General features: G+C 48.8%; 1 protein-coding gene across 1 annotated transcript in view; it reads left to right on the forward strand.

Annotated features, from left to right (window-relative positions):
- FAAH (fatty acid amide hydrolase) overlaps positions 1 to 18,687 on the forward strand; it is a 106,845-nt gene that overhangs the window by 12,000 nt on the left and 76,158 nt on the right. The window contains exons 4-5 of the mRNA XM_030207041.1: positions 118 to 251; positions 3,259 to 3,465. Of these exons, the coding sequence (XP_030062901.1) occupies positions 118 to 251; positions 3,259 to 3,465 (341 nt within the window). The remainder of the gene's footprint in view (positions 1 to 117; positions 252 to 3,258; positions 3,466 to 18,687) is intronic.

The following is an 18,687-nucleotide window of genomic DNA, read 5'->3' on the forward strand; positions in this document are numbered from 1 at the left end:
AGGTCAGAGGTTAAATGTTGGGAAGATGGCTTGCTCCCATTGCACCTTCGCTTCTCTCCCTGGTTAGGATATTGCAGGGGCAATATTTAACCCCTTGTTTTATCTCTGTTTCCCCAGGGGCACGACTCGACCTTGGGTCTCCAGCAGAACCTGTTCTGTCCCGTTCCTGAGGACTGTGTGGTAGTCCAGGTCTTAAAGGCACAAGGAGCCATTCCCTTTGTGAAGACAAATATTCCACAGTCGTTGCTTAGGTTGTCAGGACTTACCTTTTCCAGATCATAATCCATGTGTGTCCGTGTGTCTGTCTACAGGTGCATGAGCTTTGTCAGTGGATGTGAATAGTTTGTCCTTGTATATGTTCACCTGTGTTATGATTCTGTTAGTATTTCTGCTAGTCAGACAGGGGAATGCTTGGTACCGCTCCTGATTGGTCCGTCAGGGGCTGAGCTGATGTCAGTCTGATCTACTTAAGCTCAACCCTCCCGTCAACCCCTGCTTTGGCATTTTCTCTGTTTCTGCTGAAGCCTTACCTGTGCTCTGTCTGAGCTATTTGCTCTGTGCTTGTGTGGAATTGTTCTCCTATCCTGGCTTGCTGTTTTCTATTGCTCTGTCTCTGCCTGCGTGTGTGTCTAATTACCTTTCTCACTATACCTGGGTTTCTCTCTTTGGCTCTGGTTCCGTGTGGTAAGTCCCTCCTCGTTCTGTTCCAGTCTGTTTGTTTTGCTTCCCTTCAGAGTTCCCTTCCTGCTGTGTTTGTTTCTGCTTGGCAGGTCCTGCTCTTTGTTTGTTTGTTTGCTACATTTGTACGCCGCGCTTTCCCACTCATGGCAGGCTCAATGCGGCAGGCAATGGAGGGTTAAGTGACTTGCCCAGAGTCACAAGGCGCTGCCTGTGCCGGGAATCGAACTCAGTTCCTCAGTTCCCCAGGACCAAAGTCCACCACCTTAACCACTAGGCCACTCCTCCACTGTGGGGGTTGGTTGTTTGTTTTTTCATTGTACTCCCGATTAACCTGTAGTCCGCAGTGTTCCCTGCCTCTAGTTACTGTCTATGCTGAGCGTGGTTTAACCCTTTGTCTGCAGAGATTCTCTTCTTCTGGCAGTTCTGTTTACTGCAGTTCCCTGTGTGACTGGTTCAATCCTTTCTTTCTTGTATTACCTCCCGTATTACAGAGCCCTGGCCCTTTCTGTGCTGGTGTGTGTGTTAGGCTCTGCACTACGTTTTGCAGGCTTTTCCCTTCCCTGTTTGCTGAGGGTCTCTGCCTACAGTATCTTACATGATAGTCCCTCACTTTCTTTGTGTGTGGTGGGCTACGGCTTGACGGGTTTCTGTGTATGCTTCCCTTCCTCCTTGATTACCAGCACCAAAGGGGTTGCTGGTGCTGGGGACCCCTCGGTTAATCTCTTTCTCCCCTCCCTAGGTTTGACTCGGTTCCAGTTAGGCCGTGAGGCCCGCATGCTTGAATTCTGAGTGAATCGGTTCCAGTTAGGCCGTGAGGCCTGCCTGATTGCCCTATCTTCCCTTTTCTGTGGTGCAAGTTGGTTGCTGCGTGTGTGTGTGTACAGGGCTTGGTAGCTGGGGTAGTGTAGTACCTGCTCGGCCCGCCCTCAGCCTTGGCCTAACCCCTACACTCGGCCGGGGCCCAAGGGCTCACAACCAGACTAACAACCTGTGTAACTGAGTGAAGGTATTGCACATGTGGGGGTTGAGTACATGTCCGCCAGTGAAAGATTTTCGTCCTCTGTGGTGGTGTCCCAGTAACTGTACAGGACCTTCTGCCGAACCTCCTGGTTCCCTCCCATAGGGCACTGCCAGTTTCTGTAGTGGGTACAGTATTTTCCTGCATATACTCAGTTCTGTTGCCCTCTCTTTTAGTCTGATTTTTTTTGGCTGTTTTTACCTTTTGCCATAATAGATTTTCAGTAGCAGGGTCTGCTGAGACTCAGTGAAGGGGTATGTTCAGTGACCTCTCAGAAGATGCCACAGGACAGACTGAGCCCACTTCCTATGTCGCTGCACAATGCCCCCTCCCCCCCCCCCCCCCCCCCCCAGTTACAGGAGAAAAAGGAGCCCGTACACACTGAATCCATATATTACTTGGGTGGTATGTAAGAATTTGCAGTTGCATATATGGCCAATAAAAATTCACATATTTTTACATTTAACCGCTAAACATATGTGTTCTTTTGAACATTCGTCTCATAATTTTTTACGTATGGTTTATGGCTCTTGGAGTAAACCATATGTGTTATGTCTTACTATATCCGCTCACTATTTCTAATAATCTCCCTCATTGAGGGGCAGATGCTCAAAACTCCCGCCACAACAGTGTTGCAACATAGATCCTAATGCTTAGCACAAAATGACATTCAAATTTAGGCGCAATATCAGTGCTGAGCATTAGGGAGCTGTTTTGAGTTCAGCGGGAGAATTGTACCTGGGTATGCGCTCAAGAACTGTATATTAAGCTCTGACCTGTCAACCCTGGTGATCCAGTGGACCCCAGACCCCCCACTTCCCCAAACACTAAACCCTGATGGTCCAGTGGACCCCAGACCCCCCACCTCCCTAAGGACTTAGGGTCTTGGTGGTCTGGTGGACCCGAGACCCCCCTCCCTGAAAATAGATAAAACCATGTTCCAGTGGGACTCTTGGCCATGCCCTCCCAACCCAAAGACTAGCCCTGGTGGCCTAGCAATGGCCCCCAACCCCCTCCTATCTTGATGAAGGAGGAGGGACAGAGTCCTAGTCCCACCATCTGCTGAGTGCGCCATCGAAATGGCAGTGCCCTGCCCAGTGCATCCTGGGATGCACTGGGCGGGGCTTAACTACCATATAAGGGAGTTATATGGTAGTTAAACCCCACCCAGTGTATCCCAAGATGCACAGGGCAGGGTGCTGCCATTTTGATGACACACCCTGCAGGAGGAGGGACATTTTCCCTCCCCCTGGAGTGGATGGGTGATAGGTGAGGGGGTTGTAGGAATCAAATTAAGGAGAAGGAGCTCTCACTAACATACCCTCAGGCCTGAGGTAAAGATCCTAATTGGTAAATTATAGAATGGAGTAAATTAGCAGAAGGTTTGCTGCTGTTGTATTCCATCTTGCTCCTGTAGGAAAGAGCAGATACAGCTTTTCTTGAGTTTCAGGACTTTAGATTTCCACAGAACTGCAGTTTTTCTGAAGACACTTCTTCTGTTGCTTTGGGTTTTCTTCTTATGTTGTATGTGATGGGTTTGCTTTGTTTCTTTGTTCCAGTTATGACTGCAGTAACGTGATCTTTGGCCAGACACTTAATCCCTGGAACCACGAGAAGACCTCCGGTGGTTCCTCTGGGGGAGAGGCTGCGCTGATTGCTGGCGGGGGCTCCGTGTTAGGGCTGGGCACTGACATCGGGGGGAGTATCCGTTTTCCTGGTGCCTTCTGTGGAATCTGCAGTCTGAAGCCCACCGGAAATCGACTGAGGTACTGACACCAGATTGGATCGCTCTTTGCTTGTTCCGCTTCTGCATTTCAGGTATCTGCCCGCAGCAGATCCTCAGAGCACATCTGCAACATCTGTGTGAAACCTGAGCTTCCCAAGAGTTTCTCAGGTGAATGAATCCCTGTTCAGAGGGTAAAGGGTCATAGATTTAAGGTACTGCATTTCTGTGGTACAACCGTATAATAATGGTCCATATAGAGGGGCGTTTTTGATATGATGTTCAGATGGCGAAATAAACGTTTATCAGAAGACATCTAAAAACGCCAGTCTATAATGGAAGAAAGAACGAAATGTTTTTCGATATTCAAAAATACAGAAAAAACAAGTTTAGAAAGAGGACACCCTGCAAACGCCATAGATGTTCGGAGATAAAGGTCTCCGCCTATCGGAAGCACACTATGCAGACAATGCAGTGGTGGTACCGGTCCCTGCATTGAGAAAACATCCGCGGCAACAGCAGGATATTCCCTCCTCGTGCAAAACACGCATCTATACTTCTGCACGTGGAGGAATGTTCATCGCTGCACCAATTTCACAGTGCTAGAGACAGAGCTCCTGGTTGGAGAGAACCTGCCCCCCACACAATGTCTCCATGAGGGCACGGAGATCCATTAGAGGCAGCCTGGCAAGGTGAGTGTGAAGCATTGTCCCCCCCCCCCCCCCCCCCCCCCCAGGATCACAGCACTAGTCAAGCATCATACATAGGCAGGGTCACATATAGTGTGAGGTCCCTTTATTGTTCCAATACGTACTACTACTAATCATTTCTATAGCGCTACTAGATGTACACGGTACTGTACACATTACATGCATGTACTTTCTCTGTCCCAAGAGGGCTCACAATCTAAGTTTTGGTACCTGGGGCAATGGAGGGTTAAGTGACTTGCCCAGAGTCACAAGGAGCTGCAGTGGGAATTGAACCCAGTTCTCCAGGATCAAAGTCCACTGCACTAACCACTAGGCTACTCCTCCACTAGCAACATTCCATGTAGAAGCCTGCTCTTGCAGATCAGCAATGCGGCCGCGCAGGCTTCTGTTTCTGTGAGTCTGACGTCTTGCACATAAATGCAGGACATCAGACTCACAGAAACAGAAGCCTGCGCGGCCGCGTTGCTGATCTGCAAGGGCAGGCTTCTATATGGAATGTTGCTAGTGGAATAGCAACATTAACATTCCATCTAGAATCTCCAATAGTAGCAACATTCCATGTAGAATCTCAAATAGGGAACTGGGACTTGACATACCGCCTTTCTGAGGTTTTTACAACTACATTCAAAGCGGTTTACATATATTCAGGTACTTATTTTGTACCTGGGGGCAATGGAGGGTTAAGTGACTTGCCCAGAGTCATAAGGAGCTACAGTGGGAATTGAACCCAGTTCTCCAGGATCAAAGTCCACTGCACTAACCACTAGGCTACTCCTCCACTAGCGACATTCCAGGTAGAAGCCTGCCTGTGCAGGATGTCAGACTCACAGAAACAGAAGCCTGCGCGGCCGCGTTGCTGATCTGCAAGGGCAGGCTTCTACATGGAATGTTGCTAGTGGAATAGCAACATTAACATTCCATCTAGAATCTCCAATAGTAGCAACATTCCATGTAGAATCTCAAATAGGGAAAGGGAAATGGGACTTGACATACCACCTTTCTGAGGTTTTTGCAACTACATTCAAAGTGGTTTACATATATTCAGGTACTTATTTTGTACCTGGGGCAATGGAGGGTTAAGTGACTTGCCCAGAGTCATAAGGAGCTGCAGTGGGAATTGAACCCAGTTCTCCAGGATCAACGTCCACTGCACTAGGCTACTCCTCCACTAGCGACATTCCAGGTAGAATCTCATCAATGGGACTTGATATACTGCCTTTCTGTGGTTTTTGCAACTACATTCAAAACGGTTTACATAGTATATACAGGTACTTACTTGTACCTGGGACAATGGAGGGTTAAGCGACTTGCCCAAGGTCACAAGAATCGGTAGTGGGAATTGAACCCAGGTCACCAGGATCAAAGCCTGCTGCTCTAACCATTAGGCTTCTCCGCTCATTAGGATATATGTTATTGATTTTTCGTAAGAAAGAAAATCAAAACATTGTTGAAATCACAATGTACAGAATATCCAATAACAAGTAATTATGTGGCCCCCCTCCACTAACCATTGAGTGCTAAAATATCAGGACCCCCCTTCCCACCCTTCCCCCCTAGCATCTTGCCCTGCGCCTAAAGTACACTGAACCACCCTCCTGTACCCCACTGCCCATCCCCACCTCCCAGTGCACATGCTCCACAAAAAGGCCTCCATTCCATCTCAGCTCACACAGCACCTGTGCCTGTGTAATGCATACCCACCCCCTCAGTTCCCCCCACCCCAAATCATGCTGTAGCCATTGTCACAGGCTATGTGAGCAGCATTGCACAACGTGTTGTAAAAAATAATAATGTATGTGACACCAAGAAGGCCCGTCACCTGAACCCTGACTCCACCAACTTGTGTTTTGCAGACACTTCGGTATCTACTCGGACTTTGAGTCGCTCTGACGCCAGTACAGGCACATCCAAAGCAGGGGTGTAGCCAGACCTCGGCGGGAGGGGGGTCCAGAGCCCAAGGTGGGGGGGACACATTTTAACCTGCCCCCCCCATGCCGCCGCCACCACAAGGTACCACCCCGCCAGTCTTAGTCTTCTACAGCGCCGGTTGTCCTGCACGTTCCTTGAAGTGAAACAGAAACCGGCGCTGAAGAAGACTAAGGCTGGCAGGGGTTGGGGACCCCCGCTAGCAAAAGTACCTGGCGGCGGTGGGTCGAAAGTGGTGGGGGCCCATGCCCCCACCTAGTTACGCCCCTGATCCAAAGAGAAGACCCTGCTCTAATCCGGCACGACGTAAGTAGCACAGACGTAGCACCCTTACAACAACTCTGTCCTCGATCAACGCCTGAATATGCAACTGCCCTTGTTACAGTATACCCACAACCCCCATATCTACTAGAATGTGTTGCAGCCCACCCTCAACCTATGAGATGTCATGGAAAAGAAGGGGGGGAGGGGGAAGCCCTTCGGACAGCTTCCTCTAGCGTCCAATAGAAAAGTGCTACTTACCCAGCACATTGCAGCCGCTATGGCAGGGGAAATACACCCATAGTGGGAATCAAATCCGCGTCCCCTTCATTCAGGGCACACAGCCCTAACCCCTGTGCCAAACACATATCTGACAAAGGAGTGTTCAAGGAGGGACAGTACACTGACCACAGAGGGCCGTCACAGCATCAGTTGCCTCCCCAAATGGATGCTCTGTCATGCCCCCTAACCCACACTCATTGGATATACTATTGTCAGGTCCCAAATTCGGTATGCTGCTGTCCTGTGAGACATCCTTGAAGTCCCAAGCTCGGGGGCCCCTGAAATCTCCACATTATACTGGGCCCCCAGTCCCCCCCCTTATGGAAACTTCCACCTATGTGTATGCTTCCCTCCTCCCCCCAGTCACCCCCAAAGTATGGTCATGAGTCTTGGGATGATGTGTAACCACTGCCAACAGTGAGGGCCCTAAAACAGCTAACATGAGTACCCTTGTAGGAATATTATGGGTATCTACACGGTTAGTGGGTCTTTGTAAACAGGGCCCTAAGTATTTAGCCCAGCTAGCCAAAACCAGTGGCGTAGCTATGTGGGGCCACGGTGGCCTGGGCCCCTGTAGATTTGGCCCTGGACTTCCCTGCCGACGACTCTCTCTACCCCCCTCCCGCCACCAACCCTCCCCCGCCGTCGCCTACCTTTGCTGGCGGGGGACCCCAATCCCTGCCAGCCGAGGTCCTCTTCTCCCCGCGAAGGTTTCATTCTGTTTCTGACGTCCTGCACGTACAAAGGTAGGCGACGGCGGGGGAGGGTTGGCGGCTGGATGGGGGGTCGAGAGGGTCGTCAGCAGGGGTCGTCAAAGTTGGTGGCGGCGATGGCGGGGAGAGGTTGGCAATGGTGGGGGGGGGGGAGGGCTAAAATGTGCCCCCTCACCTCGGGCTCTGGACCCCCCTCCCGCCGAAGTCTGGCTACGCCCCTGGCCAAAACACAAGATGCTGAAGAAAACGTCTTCAAAAGACGAGATCCAACCACAACCAAAAAAAGTAGTTGAAAAGAACACCATCCTCTGTCGACTGCCCAACTATTCAATTCACCATCTGGTTCTTTTTTTTTTTTGATTTATAGAAGTTTTTATTGCATAATGGTGATACAGAACAATAAGCAACCATATTTTTCAAGTCAACTTAACACATATTCCTACAAGTATCAAATTTTTCACTGTGTAAACAGAAAAGAAAGTCCTGCAGCCATTTTAGTTGGATTGTATTGACACTTCAAAAATTTTAATTTTTTATTAAGTATCCATCCCCCTAACCCAACCTAACCCTCCCTCGTACCCCTATCCCACCCTCCCCCATCCCTCCTCTCTCTTCAATCAAATACCCTCCATCAAGCACATGCACTCAAAAAGGATTTCCAAACTTTTTCCCACTTGGGCAAAGAATGATGCTTAACAGCTGTCAACCTCTCCATATCACAGATATATCTTAATTTCGTAATCCAGGACTGCAGTGAGGGAACCCGCTCCCCCTTCCACTGCTGTGCCAAGTTTATGCGAGCAGCATGCAAGGATCCCCTCACTAGAGCCCACTGACCCGCCGTAAGACCATCCGGCCTCCGGCCCAGAATGAATATCGCAGGATGCCACTGCACAGCTCTTCCCGTCCAGGTTTGAAGTCTTGACTGCACACTTTTCCAGTAGGCCTGCGCCTTTGGACAGGTCCACCAAATGTGTCCCATAGTGCCTACTCCACCACACTTTCTCCAACAGTCTTTCGAGACATGTGCGTACATGTGGTGTAATCTCTGTGGAGTGAGATACCATCTATAGAATACCTTAATAGCATTTTCCTTTACAGCTACCGCCCGGGAGGATTTCAAAATCGTCCTCTCTAGCCTGATCCAGTCCTGCTCCGGCATGGTAAAACTAAGTTCTTGTTCCCACCTCTGTCTGTGCAGTGTATATGGCCTAATGTGTGTCCCGTAGAATTCATACAGGTAAGTGATCATACCCCGCGTGGTCCTCGTCTGTACACATCCAGGGGGTGTGTTTCTCTTTTCATACACTCTACATAATTAGGACCCTGTAAAAAGTGTTGTATTTGTATGTATGCGTATCTGTCTTCCGGCCCAAGTCCATAGTCTTCTACCAATCTATCAATTGGTATCATGTCAGTTCCTACATGCAGTTGCCCACACAAGTCTAGCCCCAATGTAGCCCACCTTCGAAATGTAGTACTCCCCATTCCCGGTCTGAACCTCGGGTTGTCCACTATGGGTGTCAACCCAGACACTGGGGGCTGGCGCTCCCTAAACATGCAATCCCAATAATGGAATGTGGCTTGAACAGTTGGTGGAAATTTATCCACCTGCCCTCTGTGTTTACCTGGTAACCACATTAGATGCCCTAATGCTCGAGATCCGGTCAATGTTTGTTCTATATTCACCCATATTTTATGTTCTTCCTTCCGGAACCATTCCACTGCTGCTCTCGACTGTGCTGCACAGTAGTACCCTAATAGATTGGGAACCCCCAGACCCCCATCCCTCTTACTTTTATATAAGAAAGCCCTAGGTAAGCGTGGTCTTTTATTGTTCCAGATGAATCGGACCGAACTGTCCTGGAGCCCGGACAAAAATTGTCTCGGTAGTCTGAGTGGGAGTACCTGAAACAAATATAACAACCTAGGTAAGACATTCATTTTAAGTGCTGCTATCCGCCCCATCCAGGACAATCCCATTGGCATCCAGCGTTCCAAATCCCGCCTTACTGCTTTCTGGAGGGCCGGATAGTTAACTGCAAATACCTCGGACAGGTCATGCGGAATTTGCACCCCCAAATATCTTATTGCTCGCTCCTCCCATTTGAAAGCAAAGGATTTTTTCAACGTCTCTAATAGATCCCTCGGGACTCCCACCGCCAGGCCAACCGACTTACTGGCATTAAGTTTATATCCAGACACTCTAGTGTACCTCTCTATTTCTCTCATGACATTTGGAAAGGATATCAACGGTTTGGTCAATGACAAAAGCACATCATCGGCAAATAACGCAATTTTGTGTTCCTGTCCTCCCACATTGACCCCCTCTATGTCCACATTCTCCCGTATAGCTGCTGCCAGTGGCTCAATCGCCAATGCAAACAAAAGAGGGGACAACGGGCAGCCCTGACGTGTACCTCGCCCCAGCCGAAATGCCGCTGAATGCCCACCATTAACCCTCACACGCCCGTGGGGATGTGTAGAGCGCTCGGACCCAAGATCTATAAAGCTGTCCAATCCCCACTCTTTGGAGGACTTTGTCCAGGTAGCCCCAATGTACCCGGTCAAAAGCCTTTTCTGCATCTAGGCCTAACAGCACCATCGGGCAAGCTTTCTTTTGTACCTGATACACTAAGTCCAACGTTCTTCGTATATTGTCCCCTGCCTGTCTATTGGCCACAAATCCAACTTGATCTGGATGGATCAGGCATGGGAGCACCCCGCCCAGTCGGTTCGCTAGCACCTTTGCCAAAATTTTTACGTCTGTGTTAAGTATTGATATTGGTCTATATGCAGCACATTCCGTTTTATCTTTGTCCGGTTTTGGTATGATTGCTACCCACGCCTCCATCATGGTCTTAGGGAGCTGGGCACCTGCTCTCACTGAGTTAATAACTAGCGTAAGATATGGGGCCAATATCCCTCCAAATGTTTTAAAGAATTCGTTGGTAAATCCGTCGAGGCCAGGCACCTTCCCTGTTGGCAAGGATTTGATAACCTGGGTCACCTCAGCCACCTGAATCGGGGCTTCCAGAACCCTCTTTTGTTGTTCTGTCAACACTGTCAGATCCTTGTCATTTAAATAGTCATCTATTTCCCCTGTCTGTACAGCAGCATCCTCCGCATATAGAGATTCATAGTATTTTGCAAATCTTTCCCTAATCTGTGCTGAAGTGTGCAGCATGTTTCCCTTGTCATCCTTCACTCTCAGAATGTGCCTATCTGCTCTCATCTTCCTCAATTTGTGAGCCAAAAGTCTCCCTGGTTTATTTGTGGATTCATAATATACCTGTTTCAAGCGTGACTGCACAAATTTCAGGCTTTCTTCGTGCAGGCCCGCTATCTCCAATCTCACTGCTTGGAGCCTCCGATAGTCAGACACCGAGCCAGATGCCCTATATCTAACCTCCAAGGCCCCAAGTTTCTCCATGCATTGAGCCAACCGTTCTTTGTGTATTCTGTTCCTCTGACCAGCCCTCTTTATAAAGTACCCTCTGGCCACCGCCTTAAAGGCGTCCCATACTATATCCAATGTCGGTCCTGAGTCCATGTTAAGCTCAAAGTACTCTTGTAACACTTCTGTACATTTAGCCACAGTGGCCGGGTCCTGCAATAAGCAATTATTGAGGGAACATCTTTTATCCCTCGTTTCTTCTCTCAAAGAAGGGAGGACAGCCCACACCGGAGCATGGTCCGAAATAGTAATGTGACCTATATGTGATTCACCTCCCCCCTCCGAGAGAGTCTTATCAACAAATATGTAATCCAATCTAGAGTAGGAGAGGTGCACCTGGGAATAATAAGTATAATCCCTCCCTCTAGAGTGTCCAAGTCTCCACACATCATATAGCCCCATCTCATCTACAAGATTCTTCAGGGATCGAGAAATTTTCAGATCATTTGGAGCCGGAGGAGCCGACCGGTCCAGCCCAGGTTGCATGGTAGCATTAAAATCTCCAGCCATCAGCAGCTTCCCTCTAACAAAGGCCTGCAACTCTCTATGGAGCCGCACGAAGAAGCGCTCCTGTCTCTCATTAGGGGCATAAACATTGACCAACGTATATTCCTCCCGCTCCAAAAGAACATGCAAAAATAAATATCTTCCCTCCCCATCCCTTTTCACATGCAAAATCTGAGCCTGAACATCTCTATGAAGCAGGATTGCCACTCCTCTTTTTTTTGCTCCCTTCACATCTGAAGCAAAATACATATTTGAATATTGTTTAAAAAAAAGGTGCTTCTCATGTGATTTTAGGAAGTGGGTTTCTTGTAAAAATACAACCTGTGGATGCATTAGACGTATTTCCCTCCCCAAGGCATGTCTTTTATACGGAGAATTTAGGCCTTTGACATTGTAAGTAAGCAACTTAAAGTCAGCCATCTACATTTTCCATTTCACATCCTCCTTTTGATGAAAGGTTTAGGTTATCTCTATATTTCCCCCCCTCCTGCCCCTCCCTCTCCCTCCCCCCCCCCCATTCTTCTCCCAGAACATAGACTCTAACTCCCCATCCCATCTGCCCTCCGTCTCCTTCCATCCCAATCCCTCCCTCCCTCATCTACCCACCAACCAGTGCTTTTCAGCACTACCTGGGCGCCCAGAGAAAGATAACCCCACCAGCCAAACTTAAGGTGAAAATAAGATTTCCACCAACTTCCACTCAATCCACCCCCCCCCCCCCCCCCCCCCCCCCCCCCCCCCCCCCCACTGCAGTTCCTGTAAAGCCACTACAATTATTCACCCCATGTCTATATTAACCTAAAACTTGTTTTTAAATTCCCCTCTTAACTTACTCCGGTCTGACCAGAAAAACATATATAACAAGGTATTCACCCAAGTCAGTTTATAGTCATTCATGTCTGATACACGTTCCTCTTTCCTGCTTTTTCCACACGTTTCCACCTCTGCAACCGGCTCTTTGTAGAGGGTGCTATACCCACAGGTGGTGTTTCCATCGGAGCCAATCCCGCCTCGTGCAAAAGTTTCCACGCCGCTTCCATTTTTCTGCAGCGAGTGCTCTCTCCTTGTAGCTCAAAGCAGAGAGCAAATGGGAAACCCCATCTGTATGCAATTTTTTCTTTCATCAGGATTTCGATTACCGGTTTCATGGTTCTTCTCTGATTCAAAGTAAATATGGATAAATCCTGATAAATTGATATAGGCGTCCCATTGAACTCCAATGTAGATGTCTGACGGGCTTTCTGCCAAATCTGCTCTTTGCTGACATACGAGGTGAATCTGACCACTATGTCTCTTGGCCTGTTGTCTCTGTTTTTTGCCAGAGCTCTGTGGGCTCTATCAATACCCATTCCTTCAGCGTCAAAGCTTTCTCCCATCAGCTGCTCACACAGGGTTTTCACCACTCTATGGACGTCCTTCGTACCTGCGCTCTCTGGCACGCCTCGAAATCTTAAATTTTGTCTGCGCCCACGGTTTTCAAGGTCGTCCATCTGAAACCGCATCTCCTCTGCCTGCTCGTCCATCTTATTTAGCCTCCTCTCCACTTCAACGTTCTTTTCTTCCTGTTCGTCTATTTTTTCCTCCAGTGTCTCAACCCTGCCCCCCAGCTCCCTCAGCTCTACACTCAGGGCGTCCACGTGTTCCAAAATTTCCTCTTTGGAAGCCCGAATATCTGCCCGGATTGCTTCAAGGCATTTTGTCAGTTCATCGGGCAGGGCTGGTATCGGCGCAGTATCGCTAGCGTCGCCGCGGGTACAGGGTCCTTCCGACTCGACCATTTGCGAGCCTCGTTGTTTTGGGGAAGCTGGTTGGGACAGGCCTCGCGTCACCTGTCTCGTAGATAGTCGCTCATTATCCCGCGGGGGAGCAATATTTTTCTTGCTCATGGCTTTGGGAACTTCTCACCCTCGTGCCAATGCCTTTCCAGCAAGTCAAAGTGGTTTACAGCGCGATTTCTGCAGTTTAATCAGTGGGGGATCGCGGAGCGAGAGGATCAAGCGTCCATTCGGTTACGTGACATCACTTCCTCCCCCACCATCTGGTTCTTTAAAAAAAAAAAATCAACTCTCTCTAACTTTGTTGAAAGCAAATCCTTGCTAATATTAATTATTTTACTTTAAAAATATTCTGCTAACTCGTCTGCCGATGAAAGATGTTCATTCAAAGACAGCAGAGTTAGTCTCTTATATAAGGTATTCACCAACTTGTTTGACATCTGTAACATCCACTTTAATAAATGAAGTATGGTACTCTAATTTAGCCAACCTAATCTTAACTTTTATATCCATTCACAGCGTGTCTCCAAGATGTCCTGTTATTTTCTGATTAATCCTTACTTCCTTGTCATCAAGCAGATGAAGCCATTACGTCTCTAGACCTGAAAGAAGCTTACTTGCACATACCGATTTGGCCCCCGCACCAGAAGTTTCTGAGGTTTGCGGTGTTGGGAAAACATTTCCAGTTCAGGGCCTTGCCTTTTGGCCTTGCCATAGCTCCCCGAACCTTTTCGAAGGTAATGGTGGTAGTAGCTGCTTTTCTCAGGCGAGAAGGTATCAGGGTTCACCCGTACCTAGACGACTGGCTCATCAGAGCAGACTCTGCAACAGAGAGCTTACAAGCTACAGCCAGAGTGGTCTCAGTACTGCAATCTCTAGGCTGGGTCGTCAATATGGCCAAAAGTCACCTGTCCCCTTCACAATCTCTAGAGTTTTTGGGGGCCAGGTTCGACACACTCTCGGGCTATGTGTTCCTACCCGAGCCAAGGCGGTGCAAGCTTCAGAATCAGGTCCATCTGCTCCTGAGGATGCCTCGCCCGCGAGCTTGGGACATTGTCCAGCTGCTGGGATCGATGACAGCCACGATGGAAGTGGTACCCTGGGCGAGAGCGCACCTGAGACCGCTACAGTATTCCCTTCTCCAGAGGTGGTCTCCAATTTCTCAGGATTACCAATGCAGACTTACTTGGCTCCCTGCGGCCCGTCTCAGCATGGAGTGGTGGCTCTCGGACAGCATGCTGCGGCGAGGAATGCCGCTGACGCTCCCCATTTGGTGCCTGGTGGTAACGGATGCATGGTAAGAACCTAATTTTCCCTTCATTTCCTTTCTAATCTCTTACAGTATCTTTTCAAATCCAGGATCTCTGAATTAAACCAAGGAGATTTAACCTTCAGTGGGTGTTTCTTCTCTCTAAAGGGAGCAATCTCACGCAGCACATTTCTATTTAAAGCATCCCATAACATTGTAAAATTAGCATTACTTGCATCTTGCACGGATAATCTAGTCAACCTTCCACATCACACAACTGCTATGGCCCCCAAAATGAAGGCCCTGAGCAGGAAGTGTAATTTCAGCGACGGGAGGATTGAGCTCCTCGTCAAGGAGATCATGGTATGCCAGTTTCCTTGTTCCGAAGGGACAAACAATATTCGCTTATACCCAGTGCGTTTTTTCTAGCAAAAAAGGTGCTGGTACTCAAATGCCAGGCCACCCTTCGGGGGTGGGTGATCACTGAGGGACCCACCCCACAACAGCCAGGCCCCCTGCAACCAGTCACAGAATCTATGACAAGGCAGAATTGGTGTGTAGAGCCTGAGCTCTTTCATTAAAACTTGTGGACCCGGGTCAATTTTAGCAGACAATGGAAAAGGTGCCCCCAAGTACCCCCTCAAAAAAAGCCCTGCTTATACCAAGGGGAAAGAATGGGTCACCCTATGCAACGAGCTTATTGCGGTCTACCACGCAAATAGGGAAGTGGAGGATTGGAAGAGGAAACGGAGGCAGATGAAGAGGCTGGGGCCAACCTGCCGGATTTGGACACCATGAACCTCACTCCTGTGGACCGCATGGTGCACAGTCGCCTTCCCCAGGAGGACATCTGTGGCCTAGGAAGCCAGGGCACCTCAGCCCAGGCTGGGGAGTCAGGTAAGTTTGGGAGAACAAAGCTTTGCAGGCTGTTCTCTCTCTGTTTCACCCTCTCTTCCTGAAGCAGGGACAGTGTGTGCGTGTGGGGGGGGGGGGGGGCCTCATTGATAGCACTCCCATGTGTAGTACAGGGAGGGGGTAAGAAGGCACACCAGAGTACGTGCTGAAAGGCTGGTTATCAGGGGCCATGTCCCAGCAACTCAACATGGAGTACTGGTTAGTGAGCAGCTCTGGGGCCATTCAGCTCGCTGGGTGGAGGGCCCTTGTATCTGTAATGTTTAGGTTCCTCTCCCCCCCACCCCCCTAGGTCCATCACCAATCAGTGTACATAAGTACATAAGTATTGCCATTCTGGGAAAGACCAAAGGTCCATCGAGCCCAGCATCCTGATTCCAACAGTGGCCAATCCAGGTCACAAATACCCGGCAAGATCCCAAAAATGGTCAAAACATTTTATACTGCTTATCCCAGAAATAGTGGATTTTCCCCAAGTCCATTTAATAACGGTCTATGGACTTTTCCTTTAGGAAGCCGTCCAAACCTTTTTAAAAATCCGCTACGCTAACCGCCTTTACCACATTCTTTGCTTCTGTGTTCCTCTTACTGTGCCCTCCACACCACTTCCACAAGCCTTCCTTCTGTACAAACACCTGGCTGTGTGGCTGTCTGACACCCTGGTATCTGAGGTACACAGTGCATAAGACCCCCTTGGCTCCTGCATGGATGTAGAAGCTTATATCCTGCTAATACCTTACAGTTCAAAGTGGGTAACCAAGCAAGGCAAACTTCTGGAATATTAATAAAAGGAATAATGAAATGTAATTAAAACTAAACCTTATTTGAAAAGAATAAATGTATGACACAGTAAGGTCTTGATCACTCAGCAAGTTCTTTCCAATGCCTAGCGGCTTGGAATGCTAAGGTGAATTCCAGCATCTTTAATCTCTTTTTTTTTTTTCCCTTGGATGAAGGAAAAGCAAACAGATAGTTACAGGTAGTCCTCCTGGATCTAGCAGAAACTGCAAACTGAAAGTGCAAATATAGGGACTCAGAAACCAAGACCATGCAATAATTTCTAGAGAAAACAGGCCAATTTAAACAGAACTCTGGCCTCAAAAGGCAGTCAGTGAAGTTTAACTTAATAAGAAACACGATCATATTTGGTTAAACCGAGTATGAAACGTACTGCAGTGTTCTGGATGGTTTGAATTCTTTTTCATTGAAATTTAGTACATCCCAAGTATTCTAGATTACAATAGTCTAGTTGTGAGAAAAGAAGAGCCCATATCAATAAACAAAATGAAACTGTTTCAAAATAGCTACAAACACAGCATAGCTTTCTCATAACATAGTAGATGACAGCAGAAAAAGACCTGCACGGTCCATCCAGTCTGCCCAACAAGATGACTCGTGTATACCTTACCTTGATTTGTACCTGTCTTTTTCAGGGCACAGACCGTATAAGTCTGCCCAGCACTATCCCCGCCCCCCCAACCACCAGCCCCGCCTCCCACCACCGGCTCTGGCACAGACCGTATAAGTCTGCCCAGCACTATCCCCGCCTCCCAACCACCAGTCCCGCCTCCCACCACCGGATCTGGCACAGACCGTATAATTCTGCCCACCACTATCTTCGCCTCCCAACCACCAACCCTTCTTCCTCCCACCAGCTCCGCCACCCAATTTCGGCTAAGCTTCTGAGGATCCATTCCTTCTGCACAGGATTCCTTTATGTATATCCCACGCATGTTTGAATTCTGTTACCGTTTTCCTCTCCACAGGCAGATGATCAAAAGCAAACGCCGGTGCTAGAGGCTGTTAGCGCCATACTAGTGCCGGCGTTTGCTACCGACCCATGATCAGAGCCCTCGAGCACGTGAAACAACGTGCTTGAGGGCTCTTAGCGCAAGTAGCATGCAAATGCATGCTAATCAGCGCTTAACGCATTCATCCCCAATGATCAGCATCCAGCGCGCCAAAGACTGGGTCGCTGGCTGCGACAAACCCTACACCAGCTCCAAGCTGGCGTTGGGGTTTGCAGAACATTGGGGAGGAATGGTGAGCCCTGTCCAGCATGCATTTGCATTCTGGCAGGCCCCCCCATTCCCCCCTACAGCAAACCTGCCAGTGAGGGCTGTTGAGGACGCCCAAAATTTGGACGTTTCTGTGACGGGGCAGTAGAGGACGTCCAAATTTTGGTCGTTTCTGCAATGGGCAGTTAAGGATGTCCAAAATTGGATGTTTCTATGAGAAAGATGTCTTTCTCATAGAAACATCCAATTTTGGACGTCCTTAACTGCCCATTGCCGAAACAGCCAAATTTTGGACGTTCTCAACTGCCCCGTCGCTATATCTCCGACACCCCCTTGAAATTTGGCCGTCCCTGCAACAGGGCAGTTGAGGACGTCCATCTTCCGATTTAAAGATGGGCGTCCTTCTCTTTTCATTGGTCTCCAGCCCAGGACCTGTCAAACAAGTGCGGGACGATTGTGCTGAGTGCATGCTCAGGCACAATTCTGCACTTCTACCCCATAATCAGAGATAATTGCGCTGCTTAAATTTGCATGCATTATCTCTGATCATAGGTCTAATAGCGCCCCGCGCTGTTCCAGAGCTATTTTAGAGCGCTATTTGGAACAGCGCGGGGCTTTTGATCATCTGCCTGCCATTGAGGCAGTGCTATCTACTAATACACCCAATATCTTTATTACAGTAGATAACTTATATTCAGTTCTGTTTCTGACATCCTGCACGTTGTACGTGCAGGATGTCAGACTCACAGAAACAGAACGAAGCCTTTCAGATCAGCCAGTGTTTCTGACGTCCTGCACGTTGTGAAGGCAGTCTCACAGAAACATAACGAAGCCTTGCAGATCAGCCAGTGTTTCTGACGTCGTGCACGTTGTGACATCAGACTCACAGAAACAGGACAAAGCCTTGCAGATCGGCCAGTGTTTCTGACGTCCTGCACGTTGTGACGTCAGACTCACAGAAACAGAACGAAGCCTTTCAGATCAGCCAGTGTTTCTGACGTCCTCCACATTGTGACGTCAGACTCACAGAAACATAACGAAGCCTTGCAGATCAGCCAGTGTTTCTGACGTCCTGCACGTTGCATGACAATCGGGCTCATTTTCGAAAGAGAAGGACGCCCATCTTTCGACACAAATCGGAAGATGGTTGTTCTTCTCACAGGGTCGTCCAAATCGGTATAATCGAAAGCTGGTTTTGGACGTCCCCAACTGCTTTCCGTCACAGGGACAGCCAAAGTTCAAGGGGGCGTATCGGAGGTGTAGCGGAGGTGGGACTTGGGCGTGCCTAACACATGGACGTCCTGGACCCATAATGGAAAAAAAGGGTGTCCCTGACGAGCACTTGGACGACTTTTCCTGGTCCTGTTTTTACGACTAAGACACAAAAAGGTGCCCAAACTGACCAGTTGACCACCGGAGAGAATGGGGGATGACCTCCCCTTATTCCCCCCCATG

The sequence above is a fragment of the Microcaecilia unicolor genome, chromosome 6 (assembly GCF_901765095.1).
Source record: "Microcaecilia unicolor chromosome 6, aMicUni1.1, whole genome shotgun sequence".
Classification (NCBI taxonomy): domain Eukaryota; kingdom Metazoa; phylum Chordata; class Amphibia; order Gymnophiona; family Siphonopidae; genus Microcaecilia; species Microcaecilia unicolor.